General features: G+C 34.8%; 1 protein-coding gene across 2 annotated transcripts in view; it reads right to left on the reverse strand.

Annotated features, from left to right (window-relative positions):
• Positions 1–142: 142 nt before the first annotated feature.
• Positions 143–21,996, reverse strand: part of LOC127512748 (ras-specific guanine nucleotide-releasing factor RalGPS1) — a 148,567-nt gene continuing 126,713 nt past the window's right edge. The window contains exons 12-20 of one of the 2 annotated variants that reach the window (XM_051893969.1): positions 12,980–13,106; positions 12,218–12,369; positions 10,287–10,335; positions 8,583–8,663; positions 6,302–6,407; positions 4,117–4,209; positions 3,808–3,913; positions 3,580–3,671; positions 143–2,988 (exon numbers count right to left, since the gene is read on the reverse strand). In XM_051893969.1, coding sequence (XP_051749929.1) covers positions 2,959–2,988; positions 3,580–3,671; positions 3,808–3,913; positions 4,117–4,209; positions 6,302–6,407; positions 8,583–8,663; positions 10,287–10,335; positions 12,218–12,369; positions 12,980–13,106 — 836 coding nt within the window. In that variant the 3' untranslated portion in view covers positions 143–2,958. The remainder of the gene's footprint in view (positions 2,989–3,579; positions 3,672–3,807; positions 3,914–4,116; positions 4,210–6,301; positions 6,408–8,582; positions 8,664–10,286; positions 10,336–12,217; positions 12,370–12,979; positions 13,107–21,996) is intronic. The other variant, XM_051893970.1, reaches the window with a different exon arrangement.

The raw sequence follows: 21,996 nt of genomic DNA on the forward strand, positions 1-21,996 counted from the left end.
CATGCCACTAGAGTGCAGTAACCATCGATATTTCCAATAACCACAGATCCTTCCCATCAGATCCTCTCAAACCACAAATGGTCAACGTTAACTTCCTCCAGAAATCAAGTGAAAAATGACAAAGTTTAGACCAAGACAAAGCTGTGTTCACTGCATTTAATGGCTGTACAGAAGAATCAGCCTTTTAGCTGATAAACCGCAATGTACCACAATGGCAAACAAGAAATAATTTAGCAACATATTATTTACATGGCAACACAACAAGAGTTAATTCACAGTCATAACGTACATGCTGTACATGTGTGTCTGTGTGTTTATGAAAGCAGTCGCTCCTCAGACAATACAGAAATAAAAACGTGTCTCTTCAACAAAAACAGTTTTAATTCATACACACATACAAGGCAAAACTGATGCTAGATAAATAATACTCGCAACAAATAACTACTAATCACCATCAAGAGTCAGTTTGCTGTGTGCAGCGATATTATTAGACTCCGAAGAGTATTTTAAATAAATCTGACAATTCACTGTAAAAAAAGGAATAAGTTTGTACCAAAAGGAAAATTTTGTCATTATTTACTCACCCTCATCATGGCGTTCCAAATCTGTATGTTTTTATTTTTTACGTAGAACACAAAATGAGACATTTTTGATGAGCTCTTTCCATGTTACAGATCATTGTTATTCACTATCAAGCTCCAAAAAAGTACAGTAGTCTCATAAAATCGTACACTATATTCCAAGTACACAAATTTCTTATTTATGCAACTTATTTCATACACTGACAATTAAACCCCCAAAATGATTAGAAAAACACCATAAAAGTACTCTATGTGCATCATGCTCTCTATTCTAAATCTTATGACTCCAGAATACAGAGCATGATGCACATAGAGCGCTTTTTTGTTTTTTAATGATTTTTTATGTCCTTTTCTTTTGTCCCACTGACAATAAATCAGCATACTGGAGCAAACAACATGAGGAGTAAATAATGGGAATTTTCCTTCTGAACAGAATTATTCCTCTGATTCTGCTTCGTGTCAGATTTCTGAAGCTGATATGAATGTACTCAGAGATGTTGTATTGTGGATTGTGTGTCCAGTGTTTCTCCTTCAGCTTCATTCAAACATGCTTATAAAAAACACACACACACTTCATTACAATCATCAGTCCTGCACAGAACTATAAGAAATAAACGAACAGACAACTACATTATTAACCAGTGCTGTTCTTTCACTCGATCTGAATTGATCTCAAATCAATACTAAACACTAAAACAGCATCTCCTGACATCGTTGGCTGCCGTCAGATGGTTCACATTCTTAACTAAACTGATAATCAGGCATAAAAGAATAGATATCTCTTCAAAAATCAAAACTCTTTCCAGTTAATTACAGCTGTCGTATCTGCACGTCATTGCATGTATTCAAACATTCGGCTGATCCGTTGATAAATCCCACCAAAACATGTCCAGGTCACATTTCACACCAGAACTCAAAATAATTTATGTTTTGCATAAAGAAAATCGAGTCTATACTTCATCTTTTTTTAATCCTTTTCATGACAATGAAGTACATTTTAAGCACAACTTAACTGCATTACAGTATAAAAAGCATTTAATAATTAAAAAAAAAAAAATCAATAAGCATAAATTAAAGACAGTATAATAAATATGACCATGATGTATAAATACTTACAATTTAAATAATATATCAGTGTTTTTCCCCTACAGTAATGAGAATTTGAGGGTTAAATGTGCTTAATTGTCACGAAAATAATGTCTCAATGCAACAAATCTTTAAGCAAAATATCACAACCTATTTATTTCTATTCATTTGGGGGTGAGATATGTATGACGTGGACATGTTTTGAAGGGTTTTGTGTGATTCATCCAGTAAGTGAATGTAAGCGCTTAGGATTTCAATGATAATGATCTCACAATTCAAAAGAAGCAGTTCTTGTACTTGTGAGATGAGCTAAATGGAAAATAAGTGTGTTATCCTGTTGTGTTTTTGAGTGATCATGATATAAAACCGTTTTGTCCTGTTATAAGGAACCCTTTCAAAGAAAAATAAATGTGACAAACTCAAACTTTGCCAGTTTAAGTTGTGAGTTGTGAGCAAAACCTACTTAAAATCAGGCAAAACCTTCATTTGACAGAAAAGTCACTAGAATTTGTTAATACTTAAAGCCCAAAACTAGCTTTTACGAGTATAAAATGGCTAAAACTGAAACTGGATTCAGAATCCCTGATGTAAACAAGTCACACTCACAAATATCCTTCAACCAGATCACTTTCACATCATAACGTTAACCAAAAATAAAAATCACTGTGCTAAAAAGATATCTTGGCAACCATTATGTGTCTGTAACTAAACCATGAACCAGTGCGAGTTATTATCTGGTTTAAACAGCATCATCAGTCTTCAGCGTGAGGAACTGTGCTGATCCACATGTGTTTTGTTTGTTACGGCTCTTTGTGGGAGCAAATGCCTGTTTGGCTTTTTAGTCTTTTTCCAACGGGGACACTTCAAGACACGGTTTTCTCTTTCCCCCTAAAACTCATTTATATCAGCACAACAATGCTCATCTCAAGCTTCTGTGTTTAATTTAATTTCCAAAATGTCTCGGCAACACCACGAGATCCAAAAGTCTCCATATAGAAGACACGATGGAGCTGAAACGGGGGGAAATTTACCTTCTTTCCGACCACATCCTTTACCAGAACTAGTGCGCAGTCCTCCACGTCCAGGTCTGTAACAAACATCTTGATCTTAGATGTGGACGTCAGGGCTCACGGAGGGCCGGTGGAACAGAACGAGTCTTTTGGCTCAGTGACTCTTCGATGTGGAAGGTTTTTTTTTTTTGCTCTTTCTTCATCCTTTTGTTGAACCAAACACGTTCTTCTCAATCTCTGTGGGCCTTTGGCACATGATAAACATCTTCAGGCGAGTCTGTTTACTCAAAGGACATGAGATTTGCTGGTATCTAAAAGAGTGGAAAGAGCAATTATGGCATTATACAATTATAATGCTGAGAGAATAGATCAGGGCTGGACAGTGTGATGCTGGAGTTAAGATGATCACAGTTGCTGTGCTATTATATTTTTATGTATTTTATATAAATTAAAATGAATATAATATAATATTTAAATTAATATTCAATATTATGCATTTTATTTATATAATACATATTAAACATAATATTATTAATTAATTAAATTAATTAAAATAAAAAATATGAAAAATTAATATGAATCAATGTTTTTGCATTGATGTTAGACTCTCTTTTGTTATTAATCAAAAATAACTAATATATATATATATATATATATATATATATATATTAATTACCCATTATTCAATATTATTATTATAGTTTATATATTATAAATATATAAAATTACACAATTTTATTCATTATTATATATTTATATAATTTTTATTTTATATATATATATATATATATATATATATACACTATACCATGACAGTTTTGGTCATACAGTCCAGTCCTATCACAAAATTTTTATTGCTAGCGTGTAAATACATTTGTGAATCAAAACTCATTTCTGGATACCTGAGGTCGTCTTCTCCGACACGCCTCCTCCAAGCGTTTGTGCCATATGATCGCAGAGAACCGATCTCCAGTCTGAAACTTGTAAACATTCCCTAAGAAACACAGAGATTCTGCTTAAGTTATGTATATAAAAAACTGTAAACAAATATATAATTCACTGTCATTCATTTAACACTCACAAAGTATGTCATATAAGTGACATATGAAACTAGTGTGGAGGAGAATTACCTTTGTCAGGATCATTGAGCTGAAAGATGTTGGGTTGGGCCGGATCATCCGGAAGAACCACCATCCAGCCCAGAACCGACACTTTCTTACACGGAGCCGACTTGTACTGTTTTGTGGAGTAAAATTTCATCAAATGTTATTTTCATCTTGTATGCAGTTTTTTTCCATTTCAAATGAGTATTTTTGTCATCTTAAAAGAATCACATAAACCTACATCAATGTTTTGACAATTTATTTATTTTTGTATGTGGAATTGTGACATTCTTTTAAGCACGTATCATGGAACGACCCATATGCAAACGCACTCACATGTTTCCTTTCAGTGGCTCGCAGGGCTTTGGATCTGTAGAATATCAGTGTAGAACCAGACAGTGAGATCCAATACCGCGTCCATGAGGCAAGCTAAAAAAATAATAAAATAAAACATTACACACAATCCACATACACTCTTAAAAATAAAAGTTTCAAAATGTTTTTTTTTTTTTTTAAAGCAATGCCATAGAAGAATCTTTTTGGTTCTCCAACGAACCTTTCAGTGACCAGTTCTTAGAAGAACCATTTTTTTCTTAGAACCTTTTTCCACTGTAAAGATCATTTTGTGGAATGGAAAGGTTCCATGAATGTTAAAGTTTCTTAGTGGAACCATCGATGCCAATAAAGAACCTTTATTTTTTGTGTGTACACCACTGTTTGGGATCACTACGACTTTTTTAAAAAATAAATTAATACTTATATTCAGCAAGAATGCATTAATTTGTTCAAATATGTCAGTAAAGACTTTTATAATGTTACAAAAGATTTCTGTTTTAAATAAATGCAGTTATTTTGACCTTTCTATTCATCAAAGAATCCTGAAAAAATGTATCACGGTTTCCACAAAAAATATTAAGCAGCAAAAACTGTTTTCAACATAATAATAATCAGAAATGTTTCTTACACAGCAAATCATCATAGAATTATTTCTGAAGGATCATGTGACACTGAAGACTGGAGTAATGATGCTGAAAATTCAGCTTTGATCACAGGAATAAATTACATTATAATATTACTCCATTTTGATAAAAAAAAAAAAAAAAAAATCAGTCTTGGTGAGCATAAGAGACTTCTTTCAAAAACATTAAAAATATTACAGACCCCAATGATACAAACAGAACAGTACATAACTATACAAGTGCACAGAGCTGAGCAATACTGTCTATGACTTTTTGGCAATATTAATACTTTAAATGAGTACAAAGCTGTCATTGGAAAACATGCTTTGATTATTTTTATATCAAGGGAAACCTTTTGGATATTCTTTTTAGATACATTGTTTCCAAGGAAACATAATGCAGAAACAGATTATGATGTTTTTTTCTTTTCTCAAAGTTTTATTTTTGTAGATGTTGGTCACTAGATGGAGTGGTTGAGTCATCTATTCAGCCCATTCAAAGCCACAGACACACACCGTTTGGTAATTGTGAATGTTTTCTTAGACATTGTTTGTTCAAGATGTTCTTGATGTCTGCAGAAGGCCTTGAAACGTCATACAACCTTTAACCAAATAAAGCTGAAGCTAAAAACTTGCCTTGTTACATCCATTTTCTTTGTAAAGTATGTTGTCAAATCAGCAAATCAACATCTCAAGAGCTATCCGTCTGTATTTCCATCCCTTATAGAAGTATGTGATCCGCATGCATATAGCCTGCCTTTCTTTCCTTTATTTATGGATATTACGTAAACATGCTTGGACAAATGATGAAAGTATGCAGTTTCCCAGGAAATACGTCCCAACATATCTAAAATATAAATAATTATTATAGGCTTTTATGAAGTACTCACTCATTATTTAAAGGGGACCTATAATGCGTCTTCTCTGGTGTCCCCAGAATGTGTCTGTGAAATTTCAGCTCAAATTACCCCACAGATCATTTATTGTAGCTTGTCAAATTTGCCCCTATTTGGGTGTGCGCAAACGCAAATGAGGTGCTGCTCCCGGCCCCCTTTCCAGAAGAGGGCGGAGCTTTAACAGCTCATGCTTTGGTTGCTCAACAACAACAAAGCTGGAGAATCTCACGCAGCCAAAATGAGGATTGTCAGTAACGGTGTTCAGCCTTACATTGTTCAAACCGGAGTCGACACTGATGGAGAGACTCAGGAAGAAGTTACAACTTTTAGAATGAAACTGGACGTTTCTGAATGGTTAGTGGAGAAATTTATGTAGTTGCTGTGGAGTTGATTCAACTCATCGACTAGCATGTGCCATCATGTTAATCTTTGGGCAGGGAAATCTGTTTGAAGAGATTGTTTATGATTTATGGGGATTATAAAAAAAAGGAGTGGGTGGATTTTTTTACCATTATAGGCTGGTTGGTTACACACACTGTGGACCCACATCTGTGTTCAAACATTGTATAAAAGTGAATTTTGCATAATAGGTCCCATTTAAATTTTGTTACTTTTTTTGTTACGCAGTAGAGTTTTTAACTATCATCCCACTCTAATTTTTGTTCACCTTAGGCTTCCTGCCCTCCTTCAGCAGGGTTTTCCTCTTCAACGGCCCCTCCATTGTGACGCCACCTGCCTCTCCATGACTCAGACTGGGTTCTGCTACTGACGGACTGCACAGTGGGAAATCACATTAGCTGAACACCTTTAAAACAACGACCAACCTGTGTGTGTGTGTGTGTGTGTGTGTGTGTGTGTGTGTGTGTGTGTGTATGTGTGTGTGTGTGTGGCTGTAGAGCCTGGTGCATTCAGTGGACATATGGTGATTGTTGCTTCTCTAACCATGGAATGAGCCCTAAGAGAGCAGAAGTTACAGTTCACATCTGATCTGAGGATGTGATGGAGTAAAGATGAGCCACGTGAGAGTGTAAAAAGGACAGAAAGGTTCCCCTCCGGCCGGCAAACACCCCACTCAAAAGATATCGGCTCCGTTTCAAAACCTAGTGAGCTGCCTACATAGGAAGCCTTTTAAGTTAAGGAATCATATGCAGATTCTCAATGTAAACACTGTTCCGAAAGGTAAACAGTATAAATATGCAGCTTCCTAAGGACTCCATTCTGGATGAATACTTCAAGTTTTAATTAATTTAACACAACAAAGGGAAAAACTGGGCTATTTTATCCAATATTTGACTTTAAATATTTAAAATACCATTTCATATCTTAATTTCCAGTGAAGACCACACTAGCCATTTCTTTACTCTCTCAAACTACTGATATATTTGCATACACAGTAGCGGCCAAAAATGATGTCCAACTTAGGAAAATGGACATCTTTACCCTTTATTTAAATGTAAATGTAAAAAGCATATTGCGTAGTCAACTGTTGTATTTGTGATAATGCAATAAAGCATGCCAAATTGTGCCGACATAATTTTTGGCCAGGCTGTCATGCAAAGAAATTATGAACACATGCAAAAACAAGAGAGAACCAATGAAATATTAATAACTGATTATTGTTGTAGTCAATGTATGCTTTTTGTTTTTCTATGCATTTTTTTTGCATATAATAAAATAAAACCTGTAGCTGTAGTTTGACTTTTTTGCCAAATAATTTTGTCAGATAAACACCCTTAACCAAGTTTAGCGTTTTGTTCTTCCCTCATATTTGGAATATTTAAAAATTATGAAATATTTTCCTCCATATTTTGATCGTTTAATTTAACGTATAGGTTCATAAAAACAAATATCTCTTTTTTGCCACTACTGTATCTGGATATATTTTACAATGAACTTGAATAGATTGCTGTTATACATTATGAACAACTAGAATCAGTCATTTTACTATGTCATCATTGGACAGTCACTGTTGCGTCGAGTCGAGTCTCCTATTGTATCACACTCACATTATTACTTAAACCACAATCAAAGGCTCTTAAATTTGCCGTTTCTTTGGATAAAAGTATCTGTTAAATTAGGGGTTTTCAATCTTCTAGATGCCCAGATATGATCATCCTTGTGTGAGGGACACCATCCTAAAATTTAAAAGGCAGCTATATATTTTCATGTATAAAAAGACCCAATTTATATTATGTACAATTAATATTATAAATAAGTGTAAAATGTTATTTAGAAAATATCTAGTTTCTATTATATTAATATGTATTTTTCTACCTACTATAGTACTGTACTGTTAGATGTATTACTTATTTAAATGAATTATTATTTTAAATATTCTTTTTATTATTTATTGTAATTAATTAATCTTATTTAATCTTTTTGTTTATTACATTATTTTTTATTTTAACATAAAATATTGGTTTTATTGTTAATTTATTTAAACCTAATTGTTATTACTTATTTATTTATTTAGTTTAATCATTTTTTTTATTATTTATTTATTTTAATAACATTTTTACCCCCTAGCATTGCCTTACCTCCCCTGTGTTAAATGATGAATGTAAATGTAAATGTGAGAAGCTCTATCTGAATGATGCACAAAGATGCTGCCCATGTAGAGCGTCACTCCAGTTAGGATGCTGCATCAAAAGGAAGCTGTCTAGGTAGACAGAGAGGACAGTGGACCGCAGGCTAGCTCATTAGGTTTCGGAACAGAGCTTTTCTATTCTATAAATATAGTAATTCTGGTCCATAAACATCCTGAGATGATGACAATCTGACATCTGGAAAAAGAGAAAACAGATGACAGACATGACAGTCTTTGGTCTAAACCAGAAAGAGAGGGAAAACTGGGATGTTAAAGAAGAGACGCTGCATGCCAAGACAGGTGAACCCGATGCCCCAGAGGAATGGAGAAGGTGACCTTTGACCCAGGTGGACGTTGGTACCTGTGGGCATGGCTGCGGCCTCTGGGGGAGTTGCGAAGAGGGACCCTCCAGTTAGGGCCCAGAGTCGCGTACATGCGGCCCCTGTTTGCACATTCGGCACAATGAGTTTAACGTCAAATTTGAGCCGATACTGCACTCAAAAAATATTTAGGCTAAATTTATGTATTTGAATTGCATATAAGATTTCCATCCATTTGAATAGCACAATTTTAACATAAACGAATAAACTTAATGTGATGCATATTTGTCTGTCATACATCAATGAAACAGGTGAGATTTCTGCACTCAAAAAAAAACAAAAAAAAGAAAAACAAAAAGGAAAACCATGGCTTAGTTTATATTAACTTTTTGCATCTTTTTGATTTTATTTAAATAGTTAAAAAAAAATGCATTTATTCAAATTGAGTAGAAACAGCATAAATCTGTGCATTGTCATTCAGTTGAAAAGAATGAACACTGAACAGCAATTAAAATGTATGAGATTGAAACAAATTGGATTTATTGATAATAGATACATAATCCTGGTTATTGTGTATTTAAACACATTCAGTTTATTAACACTATTACAGAAATCTTACACGTTTCATTTATGTATGACTGACAAATATGTATCACATCAAGTTTATTAGTTAAAACTGTAATTCAAATGGATGAAAATTTTATATGCAATTCGAATACATAAATCTTAAATTTAGGTCTAAATATTTTGAGTGTATACACGGAGTCTCACTGACTAATGAAAACTGAATAAAATGATTGAATCTGTGCAAATGTCTAAAGGATAGTACACCCAACAATTACATTTTCTCATCATTTACTCACTTTCTCTTTTCCATGCAATTAAAACATGCAGTACAGTGATTAATTTCAACTTCCAAACAGCATCATTTCACAGTTTATTTGACTTGTGCACTATATATATATATATATATATATATATATATGAGGCATCTGAATTTATGTGTTTCTGCACAAACTTAACACTAGTGCAAAAGTTGTACAAACTACTGTTATGATGCTTTCATGGTGTTTTCTGGAGTTTAACAGCACTTCAGTCACTGCTTTATTGCATGGAAAAGAGCTGCGTGAACATCTGCTAAACACTTCCTTTTGTGTTTCACAGGAGAAAGAAAGTCATACGGGTTTGGAACGACATGAGTGTGAATAAATGACTTTTCTTTTTCCGGTGACCTTTCCCTTTAAACCTTAATAACTGTACTGAGACCAGTTTTTGTTTCGGTTTTAGTTGTGTTGTTGTGTTTTGCTATATGCATATCTACGTGTTTTCCTGTGGAATGGACATAAATGGATGTTAAACATTTACAACGGGGAAACAACAAATAAACAACAACAAAGACAGTATTGTTGAAATTTGAATGAAAAACAAAATAAAAGTCATTCTTTCTAGAACCTTCATTTTTAACCTACAGTATAAAAAAGTTACATGGCAGTTGATCATATGAAGGTTTTATGGTACCACTTTACAATAAGGATAATAAACACTGTGATTAATGTATTGCTCATTGTTAGTTAATGCATTAACTAATGGGACCCACATCTAGATTACCTCACATTAATAATCAGACTGCTGGGCCTAGAAAAACTTTTTTTTTCTCCCCATAATAGTTCAGTTTTACTCTAGAATGATCTGAGTAAGCCATAATAAAGCTGTGATGTGAGCAGATGATATTGACAGATTCTCACCTCTCGAGCCCCGGGGAAAGATCATCACAGAACGAGCTCTGACTGCTGCCTGATAAACAGAAAGCAAACAAACCTCACTACCGTTTCCATTTGAGTACAAATCAGACATTATTTCATCTCTGACAGTGATAATGAAGCAATAAGGTACAAAAGCTGTACATCATGACCTTATTGAAACATTCTAGGTTTGTTTTTTGTTTTTTTTTTTAAAGTTGGGGAATAATGTTGATACCCTAACTATAACTAAGATTAATAGTTAGTCTCTACAGTGATGTACACTTTATTGATCAATCAGCATGTAGGATTAAAAAAAGGACCTTACAATGGAAGTACATGGGGTCAGGCATTAACAAAAACAAGACTTTACTGTATGTGTTGCATGTGATTTGTGTGGTAGAATCACCTGCTGATTTTCTCTGTGTAAAGTTATAATTAGTCTTTTAGTCAACTTTGTTGCCATTGTGACATAGTACCTTTTGCACAATGCATGTAATTATACCTGAAATCTGCCCTCAGATATTACATTGGAAACACACAACCAGAAGTTCATCCACCCAGTAAAGTAGTCCCACCTCATAAATGAGTATTTAGATGCTTTACAGATCAAATTATAAAGAGAGTTTTACAGAATAATTCATGCAAGTAACCACCATTGACAAGTACCCCACCCCCCAATAAATAGAAATGGCCAAACTGTCCCACCCAATATTTGATATTATTGATGCTGCTCTGCTGTACTCCATTATGCACCACTCTGTTTGGTGTCAGGATGACAAAAAAAGTTTTAAAAGTTACATTTTTAGGCTGGTCTGCCTCAGCGGTCTAACAGCGCTCGTCACTGTCAGAATGAGTGAGCTGGCCAATCAAATCAAAGGCTTACTGTTCACAGAAGAGGAGTGCGAATTCCAATGCAACACTTTAGTTCTAGCAGTGAAAGAGTATGTGGCGAGTAAATAGCTAAACAATTAATATTTGACGATGGTTTTATGACTGAAATATTCAGCGATTGAAAGTAATATCCAGTGATGCAAACTACTCAACATTTTTATGAAATGTTGCCGTTTTGAATTGAAAACATGCTATTATTTGATTAATATGATATGATTATTGTAATTCATAACTGAATGTGATGACGAGACAAGAAACATTTTACGTTTTTGACATATTAGACACAAATAAAGTGAAAAAAATAAAATAAATAAATAAATAAATAAATAAATATATATATATATATATATATATATTTTTTTTTTTTGCAAATAATTAAAATTGATTACTTAAAGGGGATCTATTATGCCCCTTTTACAAGATGAAATATAAGTCTCTGGTGTCCCCAGAATGTGTCTGTGAAGTTTCAGCTCAAAATACCCCACAGATCATTTATTATAGCTTGTCAAATTTGCCCCTATTTGGGTGTGAAAAAAACACGCCATTTTAGTGTGTGTCCCTTTAAATGCAAATGAGCTGCTGCTCCCGGCCCCCTTTCCAGAAGAGGGCGGAGCTTTAACAGCTCACGCTTCAGTTGCTCAATAACAACAAAGCTGGAGAATCTCACGCAGCCAAAATGAGGATTGTGAGTAACGGTGTTCAGCCTTACATTGTTCAAACCGGAGTCGACACTGATGGAGAGACTCAGGAAGAAGTGAATTAATCAACCACCCCTTTAATAACTACAACAGACCTCGAACTTTTACTGTTTGTTTTTCTTTTTAGGTATCCCCTTAAATTCCATTTTAATGCCTTTTAATAAAAGAAGAAGAAGAAGAAAAAAAAAGCGCAAATTAAAATTAAAATGGAGGGATAATTAAAAATTATTTCCCTTCTATCAATCAACATTATTCCACAAATGCTTAAGATGCATCAAACCCAGCACATTCCTTTTAAAAAAGATGTGCAGTGCTTTGGTAAAGTGCAACAGGTTGTTGTGATACCTATAGAGATGCCGTTGGACACGGATGAGTTGTGTGGATTGATCCGGGTCGGACTCTGGGCCTCTAAGAAGCTGTCGTCCAGCAGGTGACGTGGTTTCTCTGTGGGGAATGTCGCACTTTTACTCTCCACCACACCGAAATGCCACATCATACTGCAACAGAGAAAGTCAGAAAACCATCGTGAGGCATGAGGTTCAGCAACACTGTCTTAATCAGGCGTAAGTTAGGTAAACTTGACAAAATAAAAGTGCTGCATATTTGATGTTTACACTAGTGTTCAAGTTTGAGATGAATGTTTTTGAAAGAAGTCTGCATTTATTTGATTAAAAATACAGTAAAAACAGTAATATTGTGAAATATTATTACAATTTAAAAGTACTGTTTTCTATCGTAATACATTGTAAAATGTAACTTATTTCTGTGATGCAAAGCTGAATTTTCAGCATCATTACTCTAGTCTTCAGTGTCACATGATCCTTCAGAAATCATTCTAATATGCTCTTCTTTATTATCAATGTTGAAAACAGTCGTGCGGCTTCATATTTTTGTGGAAACCATGATACTTTTTCGGGATTCTTTGATGAATAGACAGTTCAAAAGAACAGCACTTACTAGAAATATAATTTTTTTAACATTATAAATGTCTTTACTGTCACTTTTGATCAATTTAATGTGTAGTTGCTGAATAAAAGTATTCATTTCATGCAAATCTAAATACAGTATGTAAGTGTGTATGTATACGTAAGAAGAGACAAAACACACGCGTTGCCGAGGCTGTGGCTCTTTCTGTGGCGTGAGGGTGGTGGGGTGGGAATATGGACCCCCACGGTGGCATCAGGGCAAGTGGGCCTTCGATTATACCTCACTAAGAGAGACACTTCCGACGGACCTGGAGGAGAAGGACAGAAAGAGAAAAGAAGAATGAGTTTTGCTCTTCACATGCCTGATTGCTGTCAGCATCACACTCAGTGAAACATACTGAAAGAAAACACCTGGAGACTCTGTCAGCGGGGCTCTGCTTTAGCAATCAAAGCTACAATATAAATGTTAACATTCTCTGGGCCTCTTGAGGGAGACAGATTCAACATTGCGATGATTATTCAGTCCTGAGAGAGGAAAACAGAGAGGATCTCCAGAGTAACGCCACAGCACAGTGAGTCAGTGATGCTGCTTTCCGTCTCGTGCTTTTCTTCTACTACACAATGAAAAGTAGCTCTATAACTTTAGAGGCATTACTGAACCAGTGTTATTTTATATACTAGTATAGTATTTTTTAATATTTTGAATTAGCTTTTAGGTAACACTTTACAATAAGGTCTCATTTGTTAACATTACTTAATGTATTAACTAAAATGAACTAACACAGCATTTATTAACCTCTGTTGTTGTTAGTTAGTTAAAAATGTTCATATTCGAGTTAGTTCACAGTGCACTAACTAATGTTAACAGATACAACTTTTGATCCTAATATGTATTAGTAAATGTTGATAAATAAAGATGAATAAATGCTGTAGTAGTATTGTTTATTGTAAGTTCATATTTTCTAATGTAGTTAACTAATGAAACCTTATTGTAAAGTATTACTAGCTTTTATTTTTATATTTTCAGTTTTCATTTTAATCTTAGTTTTATTCATTTAGTTATATAATTTTGTCATTTGTATTAGTTTTCTAAAATAGAAGAACATGTCTGAATGGTTTACATGTTCACAAATGTTTTTTAAAGGGATAGCTCATCCAAAAATGTAAATTCTCGCCCCCATGTTGTTAAGAACCTGAACTTCCTTTCAAAATATTTTGCGCTTCACAGAAGAAAGAAAGTCATAGTTTGGAACCACACTATGAGTGAGCAAATGTTTGGGTGAACTACTCCTTTAAACTTCATTATCTCATGAAACAATCAAAACAGGCGGTCAGAGTGTCTCAGACTCGAGGGCTCGTAACCAAGTTTTCCACAGTGGACAAAAAAGGGAAAGTGGAAACAATGTAAGACAGCATGCTGAGACACTTACACACCATAAGATGTATTTAATGGACAGAATTAATGGAGCGACTGGAGCCTTAAACAGTGATCAGCCTCTTCCAGTCTGGGTCAGACGAATACTTCACACCATGTTTCTAACAGCAAATGCCTAAACGCCACAGTGGGATGTTCAGGAAATGATCTTCACCTGGTTCTTGTTAAAACCTTCATTAATGAGTCTGACTACCAGCTCATAAATGCTGGGTTAAAAATAATCCAAGTTGGGTTAAAAATGGACAAACCCAGCAATTGGGTTGTTTTGACCCAGCAAATGGGTTAAATGTTTGACCCAACCTTCTGGGTAATTTTATTTAACCCAACTATTGTTTAAAAATGACTCGCTTAAAATGAACCCAAAATAGTTTGGAAATAACATTTATGTTTATTAAATTAACATTTATTAACAAGTTGAATAAATAATAATTAAATAATAAACGTTTATTAAATTGCTTATTAATAAATGTTCACCTTTTGATTATTATTGTTGCCTCTAGTAATTACGTGTCTGATTTTTAATTTCCAACCTATTTTGGGTTTATTTTAAGCCAGCCATACAGTCATTTTATAGTCAAAACAACCCAAACGCTGTCCATATTTAACCCAACTTGAGTTGTTTTTAACCCAGTATTTTTTAGAATGTGTAGGCCTTGTCCACACTAATACGTTTTTGTTTGAAAACGCATCTTTTTGTCCCCGTTTTGGCCTTTCGTCTACACCGAGACGGAGCGTTTTGAAGACGCTCTCCGAAGTGGATAAATTTGAAAACGCAGTCTTTGCGTTGGAGTGTGGACTGTGAAAATGGAGGTATTCGAAAACAATGTTCAATGTTTAGTCATGTGACGCATATTGTACCCAGAGATATCAATGGTTACACTGGCATTGTTGTCCCTGCTCTTTACTTTTATAGTGTTGCTAAAGAGAAATGTTCCTTTGTAGAATCTTCATATTACATTTCTGCAATGACATTTCTGCCGTCCTGCGGCAAAACATGACAATTGCGTTTTAGACCATATGATTTGGAGTGCGACCTGGACACAACAGTGAGTGGTGGGATATTTTGCAAATGAAATTATCGTGCTAGAAGAATAGAGTGGGAACTGTATTATCTCGGTATCATCTTGTTGGTTTTTATTACGTTTTACGCAAGCACACAAAAAGTATTCTTGTCGCTTCATAATATTAAGGTTGAACCACTGCAGTCACGTGGACGGTTTTAACAATGTCTTTAGTACCTTTCTGGACTTTGAAAGTGGTGGTTAAATTGCTGTCTATGGAGGAGTCATATACCTCTCGGATTTCATCAAAAATATCTTAATTTGTGTTCTGAAGATGAACGAAGGTCTTACGGGTGTAGAACGACATGAGGGTGAGTAATAAATGACAGAATTTTTGGGTGAACTAACCCTTTAATACTATATCTGGGAACAAGATGTATTAAATGAAAAAAAGAAATATATTATTTATTAAATATACAACATTTTGTGTATTAAATAAAATTAAATGAATAAATTACTAAAAGTTTTGACATTCCCAGTATCTTTTTAGAGGTTAATTCAATTTCATACAAGATATAATAAAACTGAGAAGCTGATTGATGCATTGATAATGAAATGATTATTCAGAATATTTCATAGGAGATCGAATTCAATTAATGACCTTTAGATTTCCACATATGAATAGAATTAATAAACTTTTACTAAAAATACCACCGTGAAGCCTTCATTCATGTAAAAATTATCATCTGTATAAAATCTCGCCCTGTCTGTACAAGCCGATTCCTGTGTTTTGCCTCATACAGTGCACAGCATAAATGAGTACACCCCCTCTGAAACTTCTGAAAGTCAGCAATTACTCAGTTACTTAGAAGACATGTTAGGGTTGTTTAGAGATATAATGTTCCAGCAAGTCTGCTTAATCAATTACCAAAGAAGCATGTCAAAATTATTCAGGAAAATAAGATTTTCTTATCAAGGTGATAAAATGTTGTGTAGCAAAAATGAGTACACCCTCCTAAAAGTTACTAAATAAAACGAAATAAAAATGTTCTGGTGTAAGTTTAAGGCAATGTTTGATCAACAGGTAAGTATGTTGAACCAAAACATTTAAAGAGAAGTAATTTCTTGACAATTAAAAGTGTTATATAGCCCACTGAATCATTCTCAGACTTAATGCTGACAACAATGGAAGCACTTGGGAGAGAACTGTCGGGAGACTTATTTCTTAGCACAAAAGAGGACAGTGGTACAAGAGGATTACCAAATCATTGTTTTAAGTGTGAAAATATAGCAAAAGTAACACAGAAATTCAAAAACAATGGACTTGTGACAAGGCCCCTGAAATAATCAGGCCTTCATTTTAAGCTTTGAGGGATTTTTTTGCTAGATGAAGAGCAGGAGAAATACCAAGCGAGTGTCTCAGAGCCAGCAAAAGCTATGAAAAGAGTGACTGTTTATTTCACAGAGTAAGATACAGCCTGCAGAAATGACATGCATGGTTGTTCTCACTGGAACTACCTACTGTAGCCAAAGCACAATAAAGTCAGTTAGCCATTTCCAAAGCCCATATTTACAAAATATAGATTCTGGGAATCAATACTCTGGTCTCATGAGACCAAATCAATCATTTTGTATCTAACAGCATCCAAAATGTTATGGTGTTGCTAGAGGAGGAGTACAGCGAGAAGTGCCTGGTTCCCACAGTAAAGTTCAGTGGTAGTAAAGCTCTTATATAGGGATGTATGAGTGCTGAAGGTGTGAGGGAGTTGTGCATTATCAATGCTGTCATGAATTCCCACACCACTGTGTAATTTAATACACAAACTTGAAACAGAAGATGTTACCCTTTCCTCATTCCCTCATTGTTGGGCATTTTTTTCAACATGACAATGAGGATATGCATTCTCCCAAGGTGAAAAACCTTCTGTGGACACTCTTGTGCGCCTGTGGGGGATTCTGTAGAGACGAGTTGAGCAACACTCCCCATTAAAGATCAGGGCATTTAAGGAGCTCATCATCCAGGAGTTAAACAGGACAGATGTGACAATTTTCATGAGCTTGTACACTCCGTGCCAAGAAGGGTCAGAGCAGAATATTCATTATTTCATTATCCAATTATGGAGGGCATACTAAGTACTAGAATATTATACATTTGTTTCTCTTTTTGCAATCCTTCATTTAAACAAAATTGGCTAATTTACTTATTTTATGGCTATTAATGACATATATTTCTCAGATTTTATTATGTATATGTTTAATACATTTTAGTTTTGCCATCTTTCCATGAATTGTATTAGTGATCATAAAGAAAATACATCTTTTGTATTTGTTCAGATAGGGTATACTCATTTATGCTGTGCACTGTATGTTCCAGTGTGAGGGTCAAATTGTACAGAAAACGTAACATGTAGCAGCATGTGTTTCTTTTATTTTTGTTAGTAAAAGATAGATTTAGGTGACTTCAGAGCCTCATATAACTGCACTTCTAATTATGCTGTGGATGTCCACAGGATAGATGAACATCTCCTAGCTTGATTTAAAGAAATAGTTCAATTAGATTTCTAACTTTCAAACTAAGCTACTTTTTGAAGTCTTTTGGGTGACTATTCCTTTAAGGGTTGCGAATTACACAACTATACACAACCATTCAAAAGTTTGGGGTCGGTAAGATTTTTTCACGTTATAAACCAAATTCAAAAATAACAGTTTTCTGTTTGAATATATGTTAAAATGTAAATTATTCCTGTGATCAAAGCTGAATTTTCAGCATCATTACTCCAGTCTTCAGTGTCACATGATCCTTCAGAAATCATTCAAATATGATGATTTGCTGCTCGAGAAACATTTCTGATTATTATCAATGTTGAAAACAGTTGTGCCGCTTCATTTCTTTAAAAAAAAACCCAAACAAACAGTTGAATGGTATAGTGCACACACAAAAAAAATAAATGATGACAGGGAAAGCACAATGTGCAAAGCTAAGAATAACATCCCGAGCATTGAGACGTTTCTGTCTTCCATCTGTCTGTGATTAAGACCTGCTGTTACGAACATGAATGTAACCGGCTGCTTCCAGCTATTAACAGTTTGGCAGTAATTTATTTGAGAAATATTGTGCATCTGTGTTCTGCGAGTGACACAGAGTGATAGGTATGTCCATGCACACCCTGTACTTTCCCATGTAAACACATTCATAATACAATCAAATGTTTCTTTGGAATATATCTGCATGTTTACAGTACAGATAGTGGATGAAAATCAATCATCAAGTGCTTATCATACATGTGAACTCATTCAACAGCATCCCAGGAATAAGTACATTAAAAATATTTCTACTTCAAAAATTCATGTTTCATTCAATGCCATTTCTTTGTAACTGTTTGTGAAATCTACTAGCAATTTCAGAGTGAAAACTATTTCTACACCAATTTTTTTCAGTGTACAATGAGCAGAGCTAGAATCTACACAACTGTTGATTTGTTTAAAGCTGCAGTCTGTAACTCTTTTTTTTTTTTTTGTGAAAAATGATCCAAAATAATTTTTTTGAGCAAGTACATAACCAGCCAGTGTTCAAAACTAATGTTTTCTAATTCGAGTGGTACTAGTAGGTTTCCGCGGGAAATTTGAGCATGCCGCTGTTTGTCTTTGCATCATTACTTCACTGTTTACATAAAGAACGAGTCCCAGCTAGTAGGCTATATCTTATTTTGATCATACTTCCAAGACTGCAATCTGTGATTCCAAAGTACAGTATCCATCAGTATGGTGACTGACTGCCAAACATTCTCCTTAAAACATTAGATTCATCCGCGCTGAGGAGCCGTGCCGATGCACAACCCACGTAAAGATGATAATTACACAAATAACTGCAATTGCAGGTTTCAAACAGAGATGGCGACAAAGAGGCAAAACTTATGGACTGCAACTTTAAAGCGGTCATATTATGCTCCTTTTCAAAGTCTTGATTTTGTTTTTGGGCTCTACTAGAATTGGTTTTCATGCTTGTGTTACGACCCTATGGTTGTGTTTTGTTCTATTTCTGCTTTTCTGTGAGTGTCTCTGTGTGTGTGTCTGTCTAGGAACATCATCCTGATTGGTTTCTGCAGGCTGATTGATGCTGTGTCCTGATTGGTGCACAGTACTTTAAAAAGCATGTCATCACTTCCTCTACAGAGAGAGATCTTTTGTTTTGAGCAGAGTGTTGGTTGTATAGTGCAGAATCTGTGTGTGTGTTAAGAGAGTTTGAACGTGTTAAGAGTGTTAGAGACTGTGAGTATTATTTGTTTGATTTGAAATTGTTTGTACTTGAGGAACTTTGTTATATTTGACCCATTTGCCTGTTTTTGACGCTGAGTTTGGATTGCCCTTTGACATTTTGGTTGCCTTGTTGTATATATTGTAAATACTGATTATTTGGGAAAGTAGGGAGTCTGACGCCATTTTTGTTTATTGTAAACCCTTTAGATCTTTGTTTTTTGGTTAGGGAGTTAGGTTTGTATATCGTATTTTCTTTTCTTTTCTTTTGGGTTAGGGTTTAGGAAAGAGGTTTTAAAACAAGGAACTTTTGTTTGTTATTTTGGCCCAGTCAGCTCCTGAATCACAAGTCCCAACTTTAAAGTCAATAAATTTATCATTGTTCAATTTCATTACATTTCTCAGAGTTTTTCCTGTTGCACCCTTTCCCCTAGACAGGGCGTAACACTTGCATGTTCAAAAAACACATTATTTTTCCCATATTTGACATTGTTGCAGCTCCTCACTTCTCAGTCTGTCAGTTACGCTCTGTCTCTATGAAGCCCCTCCTTCTGAAAAGCACAATGTGCTCTGATTGGTCGACTGAACCAGTGTGTTGTGATTGGTCAACTGCTTCGAGCGTGTTTGGGAAATGTACCGCACCTTACCATAACCGCAAGTGTCAACACACTACTAACTAACTCAACCAGGCCCGCCCCTTTATTTTGCAGTGGGCGGGAATTATTTAAATTAGGAATTTTTTGACATGTTCGTTCCCAGAAGAAAACTCAAGAGCACAATGGAGGCATTTCAGGGAGTTCAGGACAAGTGCACACTGATATAGAGAATAACTCCCGCTGGAGGGACTTTGGAGACTTTTTTTATGCTCAAACAGCAAAATTACACACTAAAGAAAGTTGAATATGTTAAAAAAAAAAGCCCTCTGTAACATGTTCTAGGCACTACATCATACTTCAGTTTCTGTTATTTCATAGTTTTGATGACTTTGCTGTTATTCTCAAATGTGGAAAATAGTCATAATAAAGAAAGAGGTGTGTCTATGTTTTTATGTGTTTTCTGGCCTGAGTTTTGTGGACAGATCTCATTTCCTCGGCTGGACCGCTTGACAAACACATCCACCGGGTTATGTAACAGCCAGTCACCCTGAGACTCTAGGAAAGACCTTGTCCGCCCAATACTTGATGTGATGTAACCATGTGGCTGAGATGTGGCCACAGGCATCTCATTCAGTAAACGAACATTTAAACATTGCTTTATGTCACACATTGGCATTTGAGAATAAAATGAAGAGGACTCTGTGGAAACAATGACAAATGAAAAGCCAAATGGTACTAATATCACAAGAACGCTGTGTTATATGACTCTCGGTCAGATCATCTGGTGGTGATATTCAGATGGGCATGATGCTTCATGGGGGAAATATGTCTAGAGCATATGACGTCTTTTTTAACAATCAAAAACTTTAGGACTGCAATCACTACAAATGTTGTAGATGTTAACCTCTGGCCTTGGATTGAGAATAAACGTGTTATTAAATGGCAAGAGAGGCTGAACGGTTACAGATTGTCTTGGAAACCCCACAAACAACATCCAGATTAAGTTTTATGAACATGGAAACCTATAGATTTGGTTACGCGGCTCAGGAGTAAATGCTTTAGAAACGATAAACACAGCCAACTACCATTATTACTGGAAAACCTCAGCTGGCTCGCCGTGTCGCGTGACTAGACCTCACGGGCAATGGCCAGACAGCATTTTACAATGTGAGCATGTAGTTCAACATGCAGCCTTTACAATGAGCGGTTCAAAGAGGATGAGAAATCCACACCCATATGTTCATTACGTGGCTAATATTCACAACAGACCACGAAAGTGCTCTCAGACTGTTTGAACTTTTGTTATAAGTATAGTAAAATAATTTCACAACCATTGTTGGCAGTGAATAAACCAAATCATACCTTAATTAGAGGAGTTAACAATTATCTAGCGATTTAATCCATTAAACTAATCTACTATTGTTTGTTCAATTTCAGCACAAATGTGTTCATATGAGCAGTGGGCCAAAACACACACTTTATTTTAATCAAGTTAAAATTAAGTGTAAAATTATGATTAACCACAATAAATTAATGATAAATTAAACCCCTAAGCATAACATCATATGATTTGAAATTTTATTATCTCTGATGAAATATTTCCCACAATGCCCATCAGGATAAATTCAAGGCATTTCAACCCCAAAAATGACTGATAAAAAGAAATTAATATAGTGTAGCACTGGGCAATTCTGAATATTTTTAAAGCTGAAATTATTTAAATTATATAAAGGCTTATTTTTCAGAGGAAACACCAATCCAAACAGCCACTGATGACGAGAGGATTCAAAGTTATTATTATAAGATGTGCATGATGTGTGACATGTGTATTTTATATATATATGTATATATATATATATATATATATATATATATATATATATAAAATGGCACTGAAAAGGTTATTAATCAG

This window comes from Ctenopharyngodon idella, chromosome 5 (assembly GCF_019924925.1).
Source record: "Ctenopharyngodon idella isolate HZGC_01 chromosome 5, HZGC01, whole genome shotgun sequence".
Taxonomy (NCBI): Eukaryota; Metazoa; Chordata; class Actinopteri; order Cypriniformes; family Xenocyprididae; genus Ctenopharyngodon; species Ctenopharyngodon idella.